The 23,760-nt window shown below is 42.9% G+C and overlaps 1 protein-coding gene across 12 annotated transcripts in view; it reads left to right on the forward strand.

The window, feature by feature from the left end:
• The window catches only part of kif1b (kinesin family member 1B), a 112,981-nt gene that overhangs the window by 39,407 nt on the left and 49,814 nt on the right, over positions 1-23,760 (forward strand). For 4 of the 12 annotated variants that reach the window (XM_071372146.1, XM_071372154.1, XM_071372148.1 and 1 more), the window contains exons 5-22: positions 2,120-2,185; positions 2,777-2,955; positions 5,335-5,446; positions 5,863-5,940; positions 6,208-6,273; positions 6,436-6,453; positions 7,822-7,897; positions 8,396-8,474; positions 8,881-9,023; positions 10,097-10,138; positions 12,556-12,767; positions 14,900-14,979; positions 18,207-18,282; positions 21,261-21,340; positions 21,893-21,999; positions 22,426-22,509; positions 22,747-22,939; positions 23,253-23,325. In XM_071372146.1, the coding sequence (XP_071228247.1) occupies positions 2,120-2,185; positions 2,777-2,955; positions 5,335-5,446; positions 5,863-5,940; positions 6,208-6,273; positions 6,436-6,453; positions 7,822-7,897; positions 8,396-8,474; positions 8,881-9,023; positions 10,097-10,138; positions 12,556-12,767; positions 14,900-14,979; positions 18,207-18,282; positions 21,261-21,340; positions 21,893-21,999; positions 22,426-22,509; positions 22,747-22,939; positions 23,253-23,325 (1,764 nt within the window). The remainder of the gene's footprint in view (positions 1-2,119; positions 2,186-2,776; positions 2,956-5,334; positions 5,447-5,862; positions 5,941-6,207; positions 6,274-6,435; positions 6,454-7,821; positions 7,898-8,395; positions 8,475-8,880; positions 9,024-10,096; positions 10,139-12,555; positions 12,768-14,899; positions 14,980-18,206; positions 18,283-21,260; positions 21,341-21,892; positions 22,000-22,425; positions 22,510-22,746; positions 22,940-23,252; positions 23,326-23,760) is intronic. The other 8 variants (XM_071372158.1, XM_071372153.1, XM_071372157.1 and 5 more) reach the window with 5 other exon arrangements.

The raw sequence follows: 23,760 nt of genomic DNA on the forward strand, positions 1-23,760 counted from the left end.
GCATCAGTGTCTTAACAGCGCGTTTTGCCAAGGCAGGATACTCTGAGCGCAGCCCTATCCAAAAATCTGGCAGTGGCTTCTGATTTAAATTACATTTTCACAGACCCGCTTGTTGCAATTTCGATGAGGCTCTCTTGTTCAGATATCGGTAAGTGGACTGGAGGCAGGCATGAAAGGGATAACAAATACAGTTGTTTGTTTCGTCTGTTTCTGGAAAGTACCTGCGTAATTGCGCACCCAGCTCACTCAGGTGCTTCGCTATATCACATTTGACATTGTCCGTAACACCTGTGTGTTTTCCTTGTTAATGCAGACAGAAAAGAGCTCCAGCTTCTTAATCATAGCCTTAATTTTGTCCCGCACATTAGAATAGGATTACAGGGACACTCCGCAAATATAGATTCAGATCATTCAGGCGAGAAAAAACATCACCCAGATCGCCAGTCGTGTGAGAAACTCGTCATCATGCAAGCGGTCAGACAAGCGAAAATTATGGTCAGTAAAGAACTTTAAGCTCGTCTCTCAATTCAATTTTTTTTTTTTTTTAAACGTGTCAATACTTTGCCCCTTGATAGCCAGCGCACTTCTGTATGTTGTAAAAGCGTTACATGGTCCCTGCCCATATCATTGCATAATGCAGAAAATACACGAGTTCAGGGGCCTTGCTTTAACAAAGTTAACCATCTTTACTGTAGTGTCCAAAACGTCTTTCAAGCTGTCAGGCATTCCCTTGGCATAAAGAGCCTCTCGGTGGATGCTGCAGTATACCCAAGTGGCGTCGGGAGCAACTGCTTGCACGCGCGTTACCACTCCACTATGTCTCCCTGTCATAACATTTGCGCCATCAGTACAGATACCATTAAATGGACATTGGTGGTCAAGATGTGATGTCACAAAGCTGTCCAGACACTTTAAAAATATCCACTCCTGTTGTCCTGGTTTCCAGTGGTTTGCAGAAGAGGATGTCTTCCTTAATTGACCCCCATAAACGTAGCGGACATATACCAGGAGCTGTGCCAGGACCACCACGTCTGACTCATCCAGCTGTAACGTATATAATTTACTGGCTTGTATGCGAAGCAGTAATTGTTTCAAGACATCTCCTGCCATGTCACTGATGCGTCGTGAAACGGTGTTTGATGAAGGCATTGTCTGTATAGATTTTGCGGGCCTTCCCCCCAGCATTGTCCCAGCCATATCTGCGGAAGCAGGAAGAATGAAGTCCTCCACAATAGTATGGGGCTTGCCTGTCCTAGCCACTCGGTAGCTCACCATATAAGACGCTTCTAGTCCCTTCTTATTAATGATATCTGTTGCTTTCATACATGTCTTGAAAGTCGTCTTTATTCTCGCTCAAAAGACTCTGTGGCTTGTTTTTCAAATTGTCATGTTTCGTTTCTAATTGTCTGCGCAAGAGTGAAGGTTTCCTGCGAGAGAGTAACGGTTAATGTGATTGGATGTTAATTATTTGACTAGGCTAACTGTATTTGACATTGTGTTGTTATTTTGCTGAACACTAGATGGTTTAATTTTTATTTTTGGCAGTGTAGCGAGGCTACTCAGGCGAGGAAAAAAACCTCACCCAAATGTATAGCCCCGCTGGAAAATATACATGTACTGTTTGAAAATGTGAAGGAATTCTATATTTAAAAAAAATAAATAAATGTGAATCACATTGCTTACAACATTGCCGACAACATTACTTACCCCAGTTTGGGAATACCTGGCCTAGATCATGTCCTTAGTTATGCTCATATCCTTAGTTATACGAGAACAAGCAAGGCCCAATAGTATTGTACCATTTTATTTCAACCATATTTGGAAGTTTCATGCTGACCATTCACATTGATTGGATACCTGAGTATTCAATTCCGCCCATCCCAAAGAGATTGGAAGTGCTTTGGCTCACAAACAAGCAACCGGTTCTCTCATTGCCAACCTCTTGTATGCATTCCACCTCTCTGCCGGCAGCACTTACTGCATTAAGACATTTCTCCCCTGGTTTTGGCATCTAACCGTCAAGCTATTTGTGTTATCTATCGATCTGCATCTCCTCTCTCTTCCTCTCTTTTTAAATGCTCCTAAATGGCAATAACACATTTCTTCCTCTGTCTCTTAGCTCTGTGAAGAACTCTTTGAGAAAATCAATGACAACAACAAAGACGAGATCTCATTCTCAGTGGAGGTGAGTCCCAGACAGCATTAGGGGCTAAATCCTCACCCCCCCCGAACACTCTCTTTCTTTTCCTTCTCCCCTTACCTCAGCCGCTCCTCACTCCTCTTTCTGATGATGGTCTACCCTCCCAAATTGTAGCCCTGCAGTGACTACCTTGTTCTTATATCCAGAGCAACCTCAAAGTATAGTGGTTTCCCTAGCAATGCTTTACTAGCAACGCATATTAGCTCAGTCTTCCGTGTACTCATCAATGCTTAAGCAAATTCAAGTCTTTGAAATGGAACACCAAGTGATCCATATTGAGCGAATACTGTGACTTCTGCATTACAAAAAGTAGCATTCCAACACTATAAATGGCATTACTACTGATTGAAAACCCTCTCCTTGACTGTCATGTATGTTGATGGTAAAGTTGCCCCTAGACGTTGATCTGGGGTGAGTTTAGCATTAGGATTGGGGGAGGGGAAGTTGATACTGAATCTGTACGTAGTGGAAACTTCATCCGGTAGCGTTGCTGGATGTTTCTGATGTCAAGGCTTCACTGTAGCTTTAGTCGGCCATGGCCAATAGATACTCATACTGTAATGAAATCACTTCTAGGTCAGCTACATGGAGATCTACTGCGAGCGGGTGCGGGACTTGCTCAACCCGAAGAACAAAGGGAACCTGCGTGTGCGAGAGCACCCCCTGCTGGGGCCCTACGTGGAGGACTTGTCCAAGCTGGCCGTCACCTCCTACAACGACATCAACGACCTCATGGACGCCGGCAACAAGGCCAGGTCAGCGTCAGGACGAGACCTACCCAGGGGCTTTGTCTCAAATGGCACCCTATTTCCTATGTAGTGCACTACTTTTGACCAGAGCCCTATGGGCTCTAATCAAAAGTAGGCCCTAAATAGGGAATATGGTGTAATTTGCGATGCACAGAGGAGTGCGTGGGGAGGGAGGTTGTTGGACATAAATGCACACAAATTATCATATAATTTAAGAATCAAATAAGAAACAGTTCTTAAAAATGGATTTGCTTGAAAAGTCATGCTTTTCAGTGAGTTTTTTTAAATCCTATTTTAAGCTGAGTAGTAGTTGAGTCCATGTGGTTGATTGGATTGTTGTTAAAGCAGTAGCTTGGTCACTGTTCCCAAGCTCTCAGGCAGGTATCTCTTCTTTTGGGACAGTGTGTGTGTGTGTGTGTGTGTGTGTGTGTGTGTGTGTGTGTGTGTACACATACCTACCTTCCTGGCTGTGCAAGCGTGTGTGTCACGGGAGTGTGCATTCTCGTGTGGAGGAGTGAACCTTGCTTTAATTTTCTACTGTTGACTCGGAGAGCTTATGTCTGGAATGTGTGTTTTAAAGCCCATATCTCCTTAGTGTATATCCCACATGTTTGTTAGGGTTGGGTGGTATCAAGATTTTCATATCATCATTACCATCCTTCTCTCATCCTGTGATTTACAGTATTACCGGCTTAGTACACAAGGGGGTGCCAAAAAAAGGCCATTGGGCGTCGATCACCAGAATGCTAGCAATATTAGCACAGGTAATAGTGAATTCAATGGAGGCTGCTAGCTAGATATGCGAACAAGCGCAAAAGAAAAACAAATTGCGAAGACAGGCAATCCAGCTCAAAAAGTTCAACGTGTGTGTGTGGGAGCTACCGAATATCTTTTGCGTTTGGACATTTACAAGGGAATGTGAACGAGAGACATTGTGCAAATGAACAAAGTTTTGACCCATTGTTGTCTGAAGAAAGAACAGTACTGGCTATGGAGCAGCATGTGTACAAGCTGTGTCTGTGTGGAGTCTGGAGTCTTTAGTACAATGGACCTGCCTGCTCTGCTTGGAGAAGAGGAGGAGAATGAAGAGAAAAAACACAAGGAAATCAAGATCGCAGTGGCAGCTGTACAGATTTCTCAAACATGGCAGAAAGCTAACACTATGATGCCCCGTCACCTTATTAATTCAGCCACTTGGATAACTAGCACGTTAAACTTAGGGGTTGCGTTAATGAAGAAATCTGCGTTTTTCACACAGAAAAAAAATATATAACGGATAAGAAATATCTTGCTGCGTTTTATAAACGCAGATCTAAAATGCTTCTTATTGTAATTTCTGCTCGGCATTAGACTAATTTTATGCTTCAGTTGCACTTCTCCACTCAGATTGGAATTCACGAACGGGCATTCTATTAGCAGACAGCACTCTGACTGATGTGTAGCTACTTTTCTCTGGTACTTTTCGGTTTAGCCTACTTTTCACGGGTAAATTGCAAGATTAACTTTAAGACAAACATTAGAAAGAATGTAGCCATCTACATTTCCTATGATACTCTTTTGGAATATGATGGCCATGCATTGTTTTTGCAAAAAATACCTTGCTTTTTAATTGTAAGCTCATTTATTTGTTTAGCTGCCAACCAAATACCGTTCGACTTCTGTCATCTGATGAAAATTAAGGTATTTTCCGCCGAATGTGTTGCGCTAATGTATTTTCTGTGAATGCAAACTTTAGTACGCATCTGATCACTCTATTGAAGCAAAAAAACACTGACTTTCAATATAAAACGCGTGCGTCCCTTGTCAATACACAGCTGGACTCACCTGTTCCTGCTTTCTCCAGTTGTGCTATTTACAAATGCTTGACTGGCTCAACTGTTCTGGGTAACTATGGTAAGTTTCATGAAGAATTCAATCTGCTTTACCTCCTAATAAGTTGACTGCAGTTTTTTACTTAAAGTTGCTACAAATATTAACATTTATTGAAAAACGTCAAATTGTTTCGACGGTATTCAAAAACCATCCCGTGGCCATTTCCAAATACCAGATTTACGGTATACTGCCCAAGCCGTGTGTGTGTTAACAGCTTTAAAGCTTGGTATGGTATTGAAAATGTCTTAACCAGGGATTTACTTAAATACTGTATTAATGATGTTTTTTATATTTTATTGTAATTATGGGAAATGCAGAAGTACTGAATGTATTGTACGAAAGTCTTTCCTTGAAGAACAATACTCTGAACACTCAATACAGGACAAAAAACGTGTCCATATAAGTCTTACTTCAACATTCAAACTATTTCAATATACTTTTTAGATAGCAGTACGATGGGTTTCACATCTTTCCATTTGGTGTGATTCAACTAATGTGTCAACTCTGTTACAGGACGGTGGCAGCCACCAACATGAACGAGACCAGCAGCAGGTCCCACGCTGTCTTCACCATCGTCTTCACACAGAGGAAGTACGACAGTGAGACAGACCTCTCCACAGAAAAGGTGAGAGGAATGGGATCCCAATTTGACCTCCCCACATTTCCTGTGATTATGATGGAGATACAAAGGAGACACTGTCAGTATACACACAATGTCTATTGTAGTGTGATACTATCAGATTTCTGTGTAGAAGTCGCTCTTCAGTTGACTTGACAAAAGTATATGTTTAGGTATAAATTGGTTTAGAATTGCAACTGTTTTGGTTATTAATATTGTATTAGTGTATGCAGTTTGTTATGAACTAGTTGTATTGGGTCAACTATTTAGCTATACCTGCAATTTCCATGATTAGGATATTATTTTTCTTACTGTTTATTTTGAATGTAATTAAAGATAATAATAAAGTGAGGCAATGGATATATTGTTTCTGATGGTGTGTGTTAGTCCTAAACTAATTGTTCCCATCTAACCCGTTCCAGGTCAGCAAAATCAGTCTGGTGGACTTGGCAGGAAGTGAGCGAGCTGACTCTACTGGAGCCAAAGGCACCAGGCTAAAGGTAGGACCCTTGTGGCTCAGTTGGTAGAGAATGGCGCTTGCAACATCAGAATTGTGAATTCGATCCCCGCTAGGGCCACCCATATAAAAAAAATGTATGCATGCATGACTCTAAGTCGCATTGGATGAAAGCATCTGCTAAATGACATTATTATTATTTTGGATATAGGCCACTCTTCAGCAACATACCACAAATACACCAAGTAGCTATGTATTTCTTTAAGGGTCTAATTAAATTGATATTTGCTATGTGGCTTGTCTTTATTAGGAGGGAGCCAACATCAACAAATCTCTGACCACATTAGGGAAGGTCATCTCTGCCCTGGCTGAGGTGGTGAGTACTGTCTGTCTCCATCTCTCTCTCTCTCCTTCCTCTATCTCCCCCTTCCTCCCTCGCTCTCCCTCTGTCATCCTCTTCCTCATGAGGAAGGCATGTTGTAACTTGGTCTGCTCTTCTGTTCTTTCCCTCTTCCCCTGGTGTTACTTGCATACCCAGGATTACACTACCAGCAAGGTAAACCCTTTGTGTGTTCAGTCATTCCAAACCACTGATCCTTTCAAAAAGAGACGGGTTATGGCAATATTTTATCATTTTGTCACCTGACCATTTTTCTCCATTGACTCATCACCTTTATTTTATCTGCAATGGACCCGGACTATCTGCATGGAACCCATCTTGCACTGACTCTATGCCCCTCACAAGACTATGTATACACACACTACACTGACACTCACACAAAACCCACACACTTTCACATACACACGCCACACACACGCATACCGACACAACACACACATACGCACACATGTACTTTCACACTCATCATATGCTGCTGCTTCTCTTTTCTTTATTTTACTCTAATGATACACTGAGTGTACAAAACATTAGGAACACCTTCCTAATATTGAGTTGCACCCCCCTCCCCCCTTATGCTCTCAGAACCACCTCAATTCTAAACCAATTCATCGGGGAATGGACTCTACAAGCTGCCAAAAGAATTCCACAGAGATGCTGGCCCATGTTGACACAAATGCTTCCCAAAGTTGTCAAGTTGACTTGATGTCTTTTGGGTGATGGACCATTCTTGAGACACATGGAAAACTGTTGAGCGTGAGAAACCCAGCAGCGTTGCATTTCTTGACACAAACTGGTGCGCCTGGCACCTACTACCATACCCCGTTCAAAGGCACCTAAATATTTTGTCTTGCCCATTCACCCTCTGAATGGCACACATACACAATCCATTTCTCAATTGTCTCGAGGCTTTAAAATCCTTCTTTATCCTGTTTCCTCACCTTCATCTACACTGATTGAAGTGACATCAATAAGGGATCATAGCTTTCACCTGGATTCACCTGGTCAGCCTGTCATGGAAAGAGCAGGTGTTCTTAATGTTTTGTACACTCGGTGTATACCCTGATGCCTAGTCGCTTTACCCAGCCTTCATGTACATATCTACCTCGTACCCCTGCACAGTGGTCTGGTCCTGGTACTCCCTGTATATAAGCTCCATTCTTGTGTATTTTATTCTTCTTCTGTTACTATTTTTAGCTCTATGTCGTTGTGAAGAGCTCGTAAGCAAGCATTTCACAGTAAAGTCGAAGCCCATTGTATTCAGCGCGTCTGACGGATACTATTTTATTTGACTTTTTGGAGGAACCAACACAATCTTTGCACTGGAACAAAATCATCAGAAATCAGGCCTCTATTCCTTCTTCACCGCCGCTAATGCACTTAGTGTGAAGATGCTGCCATTTTACAGTAGACTCTCCCTTCAGCCTCTCCTCCCATCACTCCTTCCATCTTACATTGGGAAGCTAACATCCATCCATCCATTTCTGTTTGTTCACCACCTTCTAACATTGGTTTTGTTTGACACAGAGCAAAAAGAAGAAGAAGACTGACTTTATCCCGTACAGAGACTCGGTTCTGACATGGCTGCTTAGGGAGAACCTAGGTAAGAATAGATAAATCATGCCAACTATGTAACTGCATTATCTGTGAAATACATTCAGACTCTAGTGACCGTAATGTATGTAAACCATTAAGCGAATGGCATATGCCTGTCAGTCAAGATGAAAACATGTGTATACTGTCACATGATGAAAAAATATTACTCTACTTCTCTTTTTTAAAATTTTTATGCAAACTATTTCAACATAATTAGAAGTCTCATTGGGCATACTTGTGTGTATATCCAAAATGCACATTCACCTGTCATTGGGAGCACATTTACAATGTATCAGCTCAATCTAAGAAAAAAACTGTATAGCAATGAGTATCCATACAATAACACTGTAGAGTTAAGCTATCCCAAAGCAGAGTTAAGCTTTTTTTGATGCTTTCATGGGAATGACCTTGTATGCACCTTGTCATGTAAATTATTTTGTACGCGATTTGTGACAAGGGAATTCATTTGTTCCAATCTCTTTCTCTCTCTCTTTCTGTCACTCAGGTGGAAACTCCAGAACAGCCATGGTAGCCGCCCTCAGTCCTGCAGATATCAACTATGATGAAACCCTCAGCACACTTCGGTAGTGCTCACTTCTTTGAAACAACACAAAATGCAATATTACAAAATACAATATTACTGTAAAATTTTGTTCATATTTAGCTATTTTACTGTATGGTTTCATTGTTACTGTGATGCAGAGTGAGATTTGGTGGGGCTAAATACATTAGTAGTTATTATAATCATTGTCTTAAGTCAGATTTTTCAGGAGACAATGAGCGTATTTGAGTTGACTATCTGTAATGCATTGTGGGTAAATAGTGTCTGACTGACTGATCTACATAGTAATGAGTAGTTATTTATGAGGCAAGTGATTTGTAGGTCAGTCAGTTGGCATTTGCCTTCAACATCAGCTGCAATGACGAACAAGCCCAATTCTACGTCAATATGATTTGTAGTAAATGTGTTTTGCTTACTTCCTTTGCTAGCTACGCTGACCGGGCCAAGCAGATCAAGTGCAATGCCGTCATCAACGAGGACCCCAACAACAAGCTTGTGCGCGAGCTGAAGGATGAGGTGACACGGCTGAAGGACCTGCTCCGCGCCCAGGGCCTGGGAGACATCCTGGACAGTGAGTGTGCCACATCACACCTGCCACATTTCGTCCTTTCAGACGAGCATTTCGACCTCTCTTTTCTCCCGAAGTGTGCACTTGTTCACTTCCCTTCATGGATTTGAAAGGAAATTATATATGGAAAGTCTTTCTAGACCAGTCGAATGCTTTAAAATGTGTGGGGAGTAGTGAGCGAATGCACACTTCAGAAGGAAGGAGAGACTATTGGGATGTAGTCTTGTTCTCAGTGGCCCAACACAAGCTGGCAACATCCCCTCTCTCTCTTCTTCACTCTGATCTCCTTTCTCTAATTCATCATCTTTGTATCCGTTGTTACCTGTACACTACTGCCTGTTCTCTACATGCCAAACTAGATGTAGCATGACATTGAAATCGTACCTGTCGTGTCATTTTTTTATCTCTAATATGACGAGGCATGATTATTGTTTTGCAATAAATAAGCACACGATATATGTTAGATATTGATTTCTTGAAGTAAAGACATTCAAAAACATTAATTTTGGGCTCCCGAGTGGCGCAGCGGTCTAAGGCACTGCATCTCAGTGCTTGAGGCGTCACTACAGACACCCTGGTTCGAATCCAGGCTGTATCACAACCGGCCGTGATTGGGAGTGCCATAGGGTGGCGCACAATTGGCCCATCGTCGTCCGGGTTTGGCCGGTGTAGGCCGTCATTGTAAATATGAATTTGTTTTAAATATAGGTTAAATAAAATAACTTTAAAAAAAATAAAGACTGTTGATTGGTACACACTAAATCCCCAATGTATGCATCTTAGATGGTAGTTTATGGCAATGGTTTATGTTCATATTACAATAGCTACACATACATATATAGAGGGGGGTTATTAGATGAATTAGAGACATAACACGTAACATAACATCTCATTCATGTGTGATTTAATGAATAATCCACCGTTTAATGTCGACTGCATGTTTAATGTCATCTCATCCTCATCAAGCAATCTCCTTTCCTTCTGCCCAGTCAGAAATGTCTTTAATCTTTGCCTCCCAGTTAACTTCGTCTACTAGTCTCCCCTCTGATCCTTATCTTCTTCCTGCTGCCCCTCAGTTGAGCATATGGGTGATGATTGCCCTGGAAGTGGAAGCAAATGTGTGTATATTTGTGGTGGGGTTCACTCTCGCCCTCACTCGCTCTCGCCCCTTTTGCTACTGATAGCTAACCATTGCTGTTGCACCCACCCTTTTCCTGAAAACAACCCTCCTGGTTTTGCATGTAAATGCAAAAGATGATAAGCCTAATTGTACGGATTCTCAGACGTGCAAGGGTTTTGATTACATGCTATTTGGGAAGGGTTAGAATGCCACTAGGTTAGCATGCTTTTGCGCTTGCTATTTGTTTTTAATGATGGGGGTGAGGCAGAATTATTAGCAGACTCAAATCCAAATACACACAAGTATGTGGACACCCCTTAAAATTTGTGGATTTGGATATTTCAGCCACACACGTTGCTGACAGACATTGGCAGTAGAATGGCCCATACTGAAGAGCTCAGTGACTTTCAACATGGCACTGTCATAAGATCACCATGCGCAATGCCAAGCATCGGCTGGAGTGGTGTAAAGCTCCAATGCATAGTGCCAACTGAAGTTTGGTGGAGGAGGAATAATAGTCTGGGGCTGTTTTTAATGGTTCAGGCTCGGCCCTTTAATTCCAGTGTAGGGAAATCTTAACGCTACAGCATACAATGATATTCTAGACGATTCTCTGCTTCCAACTTTGTGGCAACAGTTTGGGGAATGCCCTTTCCAGTTTCAGCATGACAATGCCCCCATGCACAAAGCGAGGTCCATACAGAAACAGTTTGTCAAGATCGATGTGGAAGAATTTGACTGGCCTGCACAGAGCCCTGACCTCAACCCCATCGAACACCTTCAGGATGAATTGGAACCAGTGGAGGCTGCTAAGGGGAAGACGGCTCATAATAATGGGTGAAATGGAGTCAATGGAATAGTTTGATACCATTCCATTGACTTCATTCAATGGGTGGCAGGTAGCCTAGTGGTTAGAGCGTTGGACTAGTAACTGAAAGGTTGCAAGATCGAATCCCCCAGGTGACAAGGTAAAAAATATTTACTTCTGCCCCTGAACAAGGCAGTTAACCCACTGTTCCTGTGTTCTTAATTGACTTGCCTAGTTAAAGGTTCAATTCCTTTATGTGGAAAGCCTTCCCAGAAGAAGGCTGTTATAGCAGCAAAAGGGGGACCAACTCCATATTAATGTCCATGATTTTGGAATGATATGTTCGACGAGCCGGTGTCCACATACTTTTGGTCATGTGGTGTATATCCCAACCAAGGCAATAGACAATATCGTGCTTTAACTTCTAATGCCATCTTAATAACTTGTCTTTTCCCCCCACCCACATCATTACTTACCATCTTTGAAAACTTTTTTCTTGCCGATGAAGCTTGTGTTGTTTTACTAATTATCCATTGCAGGTGACAATGTTCAAGACATTAGAATGCTACTAAGTTCTCAAATTGAAGCTTTGAGCTACAGGAGGAAAGGTGCATGCTCTCATTTCTATGTAGCCGATTAGATGTGTGTTATCTAGACGTTTGCTGTGTTTCGACGGAATTCAGTCCTCTTGTAGCTAGCATATGCTTTATTTTAGCTGTATTCCCCAAACTCCTTACCCTTTCCCCCTCTCCTCCACATTGTCATTATACGCTCTGGTAAAAATTTAAGTGTATGTGCTCCGTACTATCTGCATTATATGACGTTGCAAAATCTGCCCGCATGGGAGCATAACGAAATAGATGGTAATGCGCTGCTGCTCTGTGGCCATTTTTACCAAGTATTTTCACCAACAGTCATCCCGCCCCCCTCCTCCTCCCTGGTCCTCTGGCTGCCTATAACCCCCCTGGTCCTCCCTGGCCCTCTGGCTGCCTATAACCCCCCCTCCTCCTCCAGTTGGTACATGTTAGCAGTTTTCACACCAGTATATATTTTGGAGTTAAAGAAACAAAGTTTCTGTTTAGGTACAATACATTACCATTATGACATATCCTACTTAGTTATCTGTCACTGATTGAAGTTGGTAGGTGCATTTGAAATGCATTTTGCCATTCAAATTTAATTCCCAATTGTAATGATAGATGGAGGCATCTGTTCATTGGCCACAATAATGTGTGTCCTTTTTAAGATTATAAGTCCTGCAAATTCTCTGACAAATTTTTTTTTGTGGCCATCGAACATAATGAACAATTCAATTTGTCATTTTGAGAGACATGGAATGGTTTACCGATTTTCAACAAAAACAACGTCTTAGCTTTTTAACCACCTGGGGAGAAAACTGCTGCTCTGTAACTGACTTGTGCTGGTTGTCTGTCTTTTATCCTTTGATGTGCAATGTATGTCTTACACTGGTCTTTCCTCCTTTGTTCTTCTGTCTCCCTCTCTCCCTGTCCCTCTCTCTCTCTTCCCCATATTCTCCTTTTCCTGTCATTTTTGTGACCCTCCTCCCTTTCCCGGGACCCTGCCTCTCTCTCCTCTTGTTGACTCAGACCTGAAAGACATACACAACAATAAGCATAGATACTTGCTAGCCTCAGAGAACCAACGCCCTGGCCATTTCTCCACAGCCCCTATCGGTTCCCTGACAGCCTCGCCGTCCTCTGGCTCGCTCTGCAGCCTAGTTGGCCCACAGTCGGTCACCAGTATCCAGGAGCGCATCATGTCCACCCCGGGAGGGGAAGAGGCCATCGAGAGACTCAAGGTACAGTATCCCCCCCCCCACCCCAGTACTAGCTACACTGAACAGAAATATAAACACAAAATGCAACAATTTAAAAGATTTTACTGAGTTACAGTTCATGTAATGAAATTAGTCAATTTAAATAAATAAATTAGGTCCTAATCTATGTATTTCACATAACTGGGAATACAAATGTGCATCTGTTGGTCATAGATACCTTTTAAATAAGAAGTTAGGGGCGTGGATCAGAAAACCAGTCAGTATCTGGTGTTACCGCCATTTTCCTCATGCAGCACGACACATCTCCTTCGCATAGAGTTGATCAGGTTGTTGATTGTGGCCTGTGGAATGTTGTCCCACCTCTTCAATGGCTCTGATCTGCGGTTGTGAGGCCGGTTGGACGTACTGCCAAATTCTCTAAAACGATGTTGGAGGCGGCATATGGTAGAGAATTCAATTCTCTGGCAACAACTCTGGTGGACATTCCTGCAGTCAACATGCCAATTGCTCGCTCCCTTAAAACTTGACATTTGTGGCATTGTTGTGTGACACAACTTCACATTTTAGAGTGGCCTTTTGTTTTCCCCAGCACAAGGTCCACCTGTATAATGATCATGTGGTTTAATCAGCTTCTTGATATGCCACACCTGTCAGGTGGATGGATTATCTCGTAAAGAGGTGTTGTAAATAAATTTGTGCACAAAATTTGATAAATAAGCTTTTTGTGGTTTTGTAAAATTTATGGGATCTTTTATTTCAGCTCATGAAACATGGGACCAACACTTTACATGTTGCATTTTTATATTTTTTACATTTAAATTCCTAATTAAATGGTATTGAAATGGATGAGACCCCTAAACTATGTAAGGAAATAAACAGTGGAACTAAACCAATATAGTCCCTATCTTTCCCGATTTTAAGTGAAAAGATCGGAAGTCCAGAATTTCCCCATGTTCTTAGTCTGTTTTCTCAAATGGAAGCCCTCTGAAGATGTAAGAAACATGCATGGAGGGATATAATATTAGTGTGAAAACTCAGCTTGGAAAAGTGCAGCAATTTTGTTAAACAATGGATCTGTCCATTTGATGTCAAGACCCTTTTGGGAAAGCGGCCCTCTTACTAATATCTTCCTCTCAAGCTATCAGTGTTCAGCTGTTCTTTTATATCTTCCCTTGGCTTTCCCTCTCTCACCCTCGTTAGCTGTTGAGGGAGCACATAGGATGGCAACATACAGCCATTACGAGCTGCAGTTTCCATGGCTACCGTGGTGCCAGTCTGTCATCCAATGACGTCGGGCGCCGACGCAGATGGGGAGGAAATAGGACCAAAATAGATCTGGTCTTCGTGGCCATTAAGCGTAAAAAGCGTCAGAAAATATCCTGAGTGCACACTGCGTGCTCATATTAGCACAGTGAAATAAATTGGTCATCAGGATCATATGTCTGCTCCTAGTTTGACATTCAACTGATAATAGAACTTAGTGTTGCCATGTGTCTTTGGGAGATTCATCTATCATAAGCATTGTGTAACTGAATATATTTTGCTGATTTCATGTGCCTCCCTCAAACAAAACATTTTGTAAAAGATGTTAATCTGCTGAATCTCCTTCCGGTGGCCCATCATGAGCCGTACATGCGTCGCAAATGGCACCCTATTCCTTTTAATGCACAACCTTTCATCAGAGCCTTTTGGGCCTTGTTCAAAACCAGTGCACTCTCAGGGAATAGGGTGCCATTTGGGACGCAACCATGGACTTTTTTATTTTGAGCCAGGGGACAGTGTCTGTATCCAGAACAACAGATGGTAGGGGTGTTAACCCTTTACAAAGGATGGAGTTGAATTTATTGGCTAATGGCCATACTTCCTGCTTTTAGAGCCAGATGGTCGTGAGCAAGCCAGTGGTGCTAGTAGGGATGAACAAGGAGAGAATAACACAATGGCAGGACTAGGGAGCACATGACATTCCCAGGTTTTGGGTGTTTTGGCTTGACCCCCAGTTAAGTCTTGATATTCTCACCATAAGATTTTGTGTGAGTAAAGGTCTTCAGGATATAGAACCTAATAAGGAGGTGATTTTATCATATTAGGTGAACCAAATAATAACAGTATGCTAAATGTATTATTTTTCTTGCCACTCCCCAATCTGTCCTCAGGAATCTGAGAAAATCATTGCTGAGCTCAATGAGACCTGGGAGGAGAAGCTTCGGAAGACCGAGGCAATACGAATGGAGAGGTCAGTGGAGGGTCAAAGCCCCATGATGGCTTTTTGTTTCTGTCCTTTCAAATGGGACACTTTCAGTGAAAGGCTGTATCCCGATTCTCCACCCTTCTTCTGAAATGTGCCTTATCCATCTGTCACACTCCTTTCAGTGTGCTTCTTTCTTCCTTTCTTTCCTCTGAAAATAGAAGCATGTTTAAGGGACAGGAAGGAAGACAGAATATATACAAATTTGCTCATCCACTGATGTATGTCAGGTGGAGACAATTGTTTGGTTTGTATTTCATTGCGTGACAACTTTAGTTGATAGAACGCTGTCACAAAGCGTATCATGGTAAAGATGAACACTAGCACCCAAACACTTAATGACCTATACTGAGGACATACCCAATACACATTCCTATATTTCTCTATGTATTGTGTGATCATTATGCATCTTCCTGCAATCTCTTAAAGTAACACCAATTTAAATTCCTAGCGACAATTTATTGCATGGTGGTGATAACGTTTTCAGTTCAGATTCTACTGTAAAGAATGTAACCAGCCCCACCACCAATGTAATAAGGGGCACATGGACATGTTTCTAACATCACTCTCCTCTAGGGAAGATGTGTTTATAACATCACCCTCCACTCTCTCCTCTAGGGAAGGTGTGTTTATAACATCACCCTCCACTCTCTCCTCTAGGGAAGGTGTGTTTATAACATCACCCTCCACTCTCTCCTCTAGGGAAGATGTGTTTATAACATCACCCTCCACTCTCTCCTCTAGGGAAGATGTGTTTATTACATCACCCTCCTCTCTCTCCTCTAGGGAAAATGTGTTTATAACATCACCCTCCGCTCTCTCCTCTCCTCTAGGGAAAATGTGTTTATATCATCACCCTCCACTCTCTCCTCTCCTCTAGGGAAGATGTGTTTATAACATCACCCTCCGCTCTCTCCTCTCCTCTAGGGAAGATGTGTTTATAACATCACCCTCCGCTCTCTCCTCTCCTCTAGGGAAGATGTGTTTATAACATCACCCTCCACTCTCTCCTCTAGGGAAGATGTGTTTATGACATCACCCTCCACTCTCTCCTCTAGGGAAGATGTGTTTATGACATCACCCTCCGCTCTCTCCTCTAGGGAAGATGTGTTTATAACATCACCCTCCACTCTCTCCTCTAGGGAAGATGTGTTTATGACATCACCCTCCGCTCTCTCCTCTCCTCTAGGGAAGATGTGTTTATAACATCACCCTCCGCACTCTCCTCTCCTCTAGGGAAGATGTGTTTATAACATCACCCCCGCTCTCTCCTCTAGGGAAGATGTGTTTATAACATCACCCCCCGCTCTCTCCTCTAGGGAAGATGTGTTTATAACATCACCCTCCGCACTCCTCTCCTCTAGGGAAGATGTGTTTATAACATCACTCTCCTCTCTCCTCTCCTCTAGGGAAGATGTGTTTATAACATCACCCTCCTCTCTCCTCTCCTCTAGGGAAGATGTGTTTATAACATCACTCTCTCCTCTAGGGAAGATGTGTTTATAACATCACCCTCTCCTCTAGGGAAGATGTGTTTATAACGTCACCCTCCACTCTCTCCTCTAGGGAAGATGTGTTTATAACATCACCCTCCGGTCTCTCCTCTAGGGAAGATGTGTTTATAACATCACCCTCCGCTCTCTCCTCTAGGGAAGATGTGTTTATAACATCACCCTCCCCTCTCTCCTCTAGGGAAGATGTTTATAACATCCCCCTCCACTCTCTCCTCTAGGGAAGATGTGTTTATAACATCACCCTCCACACTCTCCTCTCCTCTAGGGAAGATGTGTTTATAACATCACTCTTTCCTCTAGGGAAGATGTGTTTATAACATCACTCTCTCCTCTAGGGAAGATGTGTTTATAACATCACCCTCCGCACTCTCCTCTCCTCTAGGGAAGATGTGTTTATAACATCACCCTCCGCTCTCTCCTCTCCTCTAGGGAAGATGTGTTTATAACATCACCCTCCGCTCTCTCCTCTCCTCTAGGGAAAATGTGTTTATAACATCACCCTCCGCACTCTCCTCTCCTCCTAGGGAAGATGTGTTTATAACATCACTCTCTCCTCTAGGGAAGATGTGTTTATAACATCACCCTCCTCTCTCTCCTCTCCTCTAGGGAAGATGTGTTTATAACATCACCCTCCTCTCTCTCCTCTCCTCTAGGGAAGATGTGTTTATAACATCACCCTCCTCTCTCCTCTAGGGAAGATATGTTTATAACATCACCCTGCGCTCTCTCCTCTAGGGAAGATGTGTTTATAACATCACCCTCCACTCTCTCCTCTAGGGAAGATGTGTTTATAACATCACCCTCCTCTCTCTCCTCTAGGGAAGATATGTTTATAACATCACCCTGCGCTCTCTCCTCCAGGGAAGATGTGTTTATAACATCACCCTCCACTCTCTCCTCTCCTCCTAGGGAAGATGTGTTTATAACATCACCCTCCGCTCTCTCCTCTCCTCTAGGGAAGATGTGTTTATAACATCACCCTCCTCTCTCTCCTCTAGGGAAGATATGTTTATAACATCACCCTGCGCTCTCTCCTCCAGGGAAGATGTGTTTATAACATCACCCTCCACTCTCTCCTCTCCTCCTAGGGAAGATGTGTTTATAACATCACCCTCCGCTCTCTCCTCTCCTCTAGGGAAGATGTGTTTATAACATCACCCTCCTCTCTCTCCTCTAGGGAAGATATGTTTATAACATCACCCTGCGCTCTCTCCTCTAGGGAAGATGTGTTTATAACATCACCCTCCACTCTCTCCTCTAGGGAAGATGTGTTTATAACATCACCCTCCTCTCTCTCCTCTAGGGAAGATATGTTTATAACATCACCCTGCGCTCTCTCCTCCAGGGAAGATGTGTTTATAACATCACCCTCCACTCTCTCCTCTAGGGAAGATGTGTTTATAACATCACCCTCCTCTCCTCTAGGGAAGATGTGTTTATAACATCCCCCTCCACTCTCTCTCCTCTCCTCTAGGGAAGATGTGTTTATAACATCACCCTCCACTCTCTCCTCTAGGGAAGATGTGTTTATAACATCACCCTCCTCTCTCTCCTCTCCTCTAGGGAAGATGTGTTTATAACATCACCCTCCTCTCTCTCCTCTCCTCTAGGGAAGATGTGTTTATAACATCACTCTCTCCTCTCTCTCCTCTAGGGAAGATGTGTTTATAACATCACCCTCCTCTCTCTCCTCTCCTCTAGGGAAGCCCTGCTGGCTGAGATGGGCGTGGCTATCCGTGAGGATGGCGGCACTCTCGGGGTCTTCTCTCCTAAAAAGGTAAAAGGATATGTGCCATACCGGGGCATTACAAAAGCAGTAGGTTTTTTACTTGTTACACCAGCGTGAGCAGAGCGCAAGCCACTCCAGCTAGTGTTCTTGGTTTGAGCCGCGAGTCGAATTCTTAAAAATAGAACCAGAGCGCTGCTTATGCCCATGTTTCATTGAAATCAATGGGGGCGTCTCGCGCTCTGCAAAAGTTTCGTCTAGTGTAGCAGGCAGGGTCAATTCCAGTTATTTCAGGAAGTGTACTGAAATTCCAAATCTTTTCAATTACGAAAATGTTGAATTTAGTTTACTTTCTGAATTGACTGGAATTTTAATGAATTTGACCTCAACCCAGCAGCAGACCTGTTAGACATTTCAGGATAGAGATTCTATTTAACACACAGCGATACTGGCGTGTCCGAAATCTGTCTTGCCTACTACTTACTAAAACTACTTACTGTGTACTACTTACTGTGTACTACTCCATACTATTTAGAGCGTACTGTTTAGTAAAAATGAATGCAGTAAGCAACAAATATCAACATACTAGGCTCACCCATCCTGAGAATGCGTCATTTCAAGTGCAATTGCGTTGATTCCCGCTATTTGTTAATTTGGGTACAGTGCATCCCCTTGTCTCATTATCAGCTGATTATCAGCTGTTGTCAAACACATGTGAGTGTAGAAAGACTGTTCTCTTCCTCAAAAGTATGCAGCCAATTCTACTAGATGAAAGGCCGAAGGAAAAGGAAACCGCACACTGCTCTTGATAGTATCACCGATATTTAATAAGCTTACGTATCGGCCACACGGCCTTCGTCAGAGCTCTGACGAAGGCCGTGTGGCCGATACGTAAGCTTATTAAATATCGGTGATACTATCAAGAGCAGTGTGCGGTTTCCTTTTCCTTCATCTTGTTCAATTGATGCCATGCACCTGCAAATAAGATTGCTCAGATGTGCGAGTGCCTTTTTGAATTTGTATAACTAGATGAAAGGCCGAAATGAGTATAACATCCTGTCATTTAAAGCATACCTGAGTTTCGAAATTTAACATACTATAAAACTTTAAATTGTCCGCATACATAAAATGCCTAATATTTAGAACGCAAGTATGGGTGTTCGGTCACTGTCTCTAGTACTACATTACCGTTTTCCCATTGTTGCTCCTTTCCATTTGTGTGTCATTTCTTTCCAGAGCCATCCCTCAGCTCTCACTTGCTATTCCATACATTCCTTTATTTTCATTATTTTTTCCCCCAATCCCTTCTTATCTACTTCCTCCATATGGTAATGTTTAGATGGGCCCTGAAAGGCCCAAGTCCTTGTTTGACGAGGACTTTGATTGTTTTTCAACTAAACAGGTTTGTGCAATCAAATCTACATATTGATTTCTACCGCTCCCCCGCTAGATAATCCAAATGATAGCCCATGACACACCCCATAGAGAGTGACCCAGGTTTAGCATTTGTAGAGCTTAGTAGTTAATCAAAATGGCTGTGGCCTTGTATCCTCCTCTGCAAGATCACACATGTACTGCTATTGTATTGTAGCATTATTTGAAGAGAAGTATTATTTATTGAGCGACACCACGGTGATGTATTTGTATAATAACCTTGAAAACCGCTTTCTAGAATAGTTCTCTCTGTGGCCATAGTATTGCTAGTAGAGTTTACTAGCAGCTGTCATACCGTATCAGCGGTCTGTTTACGAGGTTGTAGAACATTCAGGTAGAAATGTATTGTATAGAACAGTTATGATTGTCTGTCATGAGTCCTGTAGAATAGGGAATGGTCGGCTCTGTTCGTTCCATTTCACTGAAAGAATCCACCCATGATAGATGCTCATACAGCCACAGCCTTAACATGAGAAGGTCCATTCAGTCTGTTAGCTCTTTGCATGGGGAAGCCTTCTGTGCCTGACAGACATGTTGAAGTAAGTCACAGCCCTATCCACGTCATCTCTGTGAAGAGGACTAAATTGTCAGTCGTCCAGGCCTCACTCAATCCGTCAGCTCCGCAGACCGATTGACGCTATAGAGACAGACTGGGTTTATTGAGTAGTGGTTGAAGAATCTGTCTGTACACCTCTGCACTCCCCCTCCCTTTCTCCCTCCTACCACCCATCTCCCCCGCACAGGCAGGCAGCTTTCACAAGTCAGGAATGAAAAGAACAACAAGTGCTCTCATCAGTGAGTCACGATTGAGAGGGAGATTAGATTAGTCATCTGCCACATCGGCTGTAACGAACGCGACTGTCCATTAAAGCAAATTTATTTGATATCAGAAAATCCCCTCTTATGACTTTGAAGCTCGCTCTTCTCCTAGGACTTTAAAACCCTCCTTCACTGCTAGGAGTTTTGTTTTCCTTCATTTCACTAATTTCTTTCCTCCGTCCACTTTCTCTCATTTTCACCTGCTGCCTCTCCATTGGTTAGCTTTTCGTAGAGAGGCCTTGTGAGGCCTTGTATGCTGACTTGCTTGCTAATGGGGTATTTTCCCCCAAGAAGGTTGGTGGCTCAGTGATGCTTACTGTAGCGTTGATGTGTTTCTAGTGGTGTCTATCAGACAAAGGTTCAAATAGTAGTCATTTTCTTTCAAAAGCAAGCTCAATAACTACGCTTGATTGAGCTTGCCTGGCGCAATGTACTAGGCCTAAAAGTGAAAATTCCTCACATCCAGCACTCCAGGCAGCCACAATCAAACGCATCAAAATTATTTGAAAGAAAAAACTTTTGAGCCCAGGTCTGGTGTATATCGTGAAACTAGACTTTAGAACTCGTGAGTATGTTATTGACATTACCTTTTTCATTACACTTTCATAAAAGGCTATTAATGAATTAATTTGTATCAATCATGCAGATGTGAACTTAATATACCTATGAAATGTGATTTCCTGAATTTTTCTGTATTTCACATGTATTACTGGTGCAAGTACTGTATGTGAACAGTGTCTTACTCATGAACTTCACTCAACTCTCCGTCTCACTAGACCCCTCACCTGGTCAACCTGAACGAGGACCCATTGATGTCAGAATGTCTGCTGTATTACATCAAAGACGGAATCACAAGGTAACTCAGCGGAACACAGTAGGGAGAAGTTGCCCCGTAGACACTGATCTTGGGTCACTTTTACATTTTCCCCATCAATGGTTAAGGTAAGGATTTGGGAGGGGAAGCTGATCCTAGGATAAACTTCACCCCGGAGCCAGAAGAGCACTGAAGCTTCACAGTGGAATGCTGTGTAGAAGCCACTGCAAAGCATTTAGTTCTCTCACATCTAACTTTTCCAGTTTTTCTTCTCCTGTATTTGGCCTGAAAGGTGGCATGTCATCTGCCTTTGATCACCGGCGTATTTGATTGTCTCGAGTCAAATCGCTTACCTCTGGCTCTCCTTTCCCACACAGTAGTCTTCCTATAAAGTATTAAGTTACCTCAGTACCTGAGGTGACAATAATGAGTAAGAGGAGCCTAGATGAAACGACATGAAGCACCTCAGAGGAGGTAAAACCCTGTTATAAGCAAACATTTTAAGCCATAGCTTTGGGTTGTCACTTGCTAGTTAAAATGGTCGCCTGCTCTGACACTCATTCACAAAATGTCCTCCCTCACTTGTGCCGGCAGGGTGGGCCAGGCGGACACTGAGAGACGGCAGGACATTGTTCTGAGCGGAGCCCACATCAAAGAGGAGCACTGCATCTTCCGCAGCGAAAGGAACGCCAATGGAGACGGTGAGAGAAACCATGTGGGGCTTTGTCACTGTAAATCAGTGAAGTGTCGTGCTGCCAAGTGTCTGCGTGGGCTCAAATGTGGCTGCATGAGGAGGTTTAGAAAATGTTTGTGGCCAGAAGACGGACATTACACCTCAGTTTCAGTAAATTCTTCTGGCAAATGATACTTCTGCATGTTTACAAATGGTTGTCTGCTAAAATAAATGAACACCATGGATCACTGAAGCACCTTGTAAAGAAGAGGCCGCCATTTCCTCACCAGGCCCAACCAATGCCACTGTCAATATACTGTACCTATGATTTGTACCTCATTTGTCTTGTGTTGTATTTGGGCAGAGTCAGGCATTCATATTAGAAGCATTATTCAGATTTGTTGGTATAGAGATTAATACTGTTCGCTGTATTGATGTGTTTTTTTGTCTCCAGTGGTTGTCCTGATGGTGCCTTGTGAGGGATCGGAGACCTATGTCAACGGCAAGCGAGTTGGAGCGTCAGTGCAGCTTCGTTCAGGTGTGTATTCCCCACAGCTGTTTTATTTCATGAAGCGTTTTCAGGAATGTTCTCTCTTCATTTGCAAGTAAAGTGAAGGATCTTCACATTGACATCTTCTCCACTGATGGAAATAGACTAGGGAAGGTGTTGACGTGAATTGCTATTCAATGACAGGAATTCCTGAATCTCTTACTAATTGGCTTTTGAGCTCAATGCCTGTTTTGTTTCGACCTTGCGCACTCCCTCTTGTCACAGGAAACCGTATCATCATGGGGAAGAACCACGTGTTTCGGTTCAACCATCCGGAGCAGGCGAGGGCAGAGAAGGAGGAGAAGGAGAAGGAGACCCCAACAGCAGAGACCCCAGTAGAGCCAGTGGACTGGACCTTTGCCCAGAGAGAGCTGCTGGAGAAGCAGGGCATCGACATGAAGCAAGAGATGGAGAAAAGGTATGTACAGGACCGAATACAGTCATGTTGATCTCATGGACTGTCAGTCCTGGCATACTTAGCTTAGTCTACGACTTTGAGTGATTACGTTTCCCTAACTAGCCCCATCCCTTATATTTGTACCAAACCACGTGGCAGAACTGCCGTTGAGCTGAAACGCAGACACAGGATTGTGTCTTTAGAGGGGGGACTTTGAGAGGTGGATAGCTTCCACTCACAGAGTTTGAGGCCAATACTTTGTTCAATGGCGAAGCATGTTTTTGAATAATTGTGTATACAATAGGATTTAATTTGTGTTTTTCATTCATTCTAGATTGACTGAGATGGAGATCTTGTACAAAAAAGAGAAAGAGGAGGCGGACCAACTTCTGGAACAGCAGAGACTGGTAAGCCTTGAAACTTTTAGCAAATTAACTTCTCTATAACCTGTAGCTTAATTCTGTTTTTTTTGTGGGGGGGGGCACAAAATACCTGATAGTTTTGTTTTTGTGTTGAGATTAAATGTGCTGCAGGATACAAAGTTAAAGCATGGTTTTCCTATAATAACTTTGCGGATAGTTCATTTTGATAGCTAGTTTTGTCATTAGACATTATTTTCCCCGCTTGCTCTGTTGAAGTCTGACTAGCACTAATTTCTCACTGTGCTGACACCTTTTGAGACACTTCTATTGTGTGTGTGTGTGTGTGAGTGAAGGAGAGAAGCACTTACTTTTACTTAGCATGTCTGTTCCTCTTGCATGGGAGTGTGAATCCACTATCTGGTCTGAGATAGGGAAGAGCAAAGCCTTTGCCCCTTGACTCCTGATTTCGACCAACTTGCT

This window comes from Salvelinus alpinus, chromosome 28 (genome assembly GCF_045679555.1).
Source record: "Salvelinus alpinus chromosome 28, SLU_Salpinus.1, whole genome shotgun sequence".
Lineage (NCBI taxonomy): Eukaryota > Metazoa > Chordata > Actinopteri > Salmoniformes > Salmonidae > Salvelinus > Salvelinus alpinus.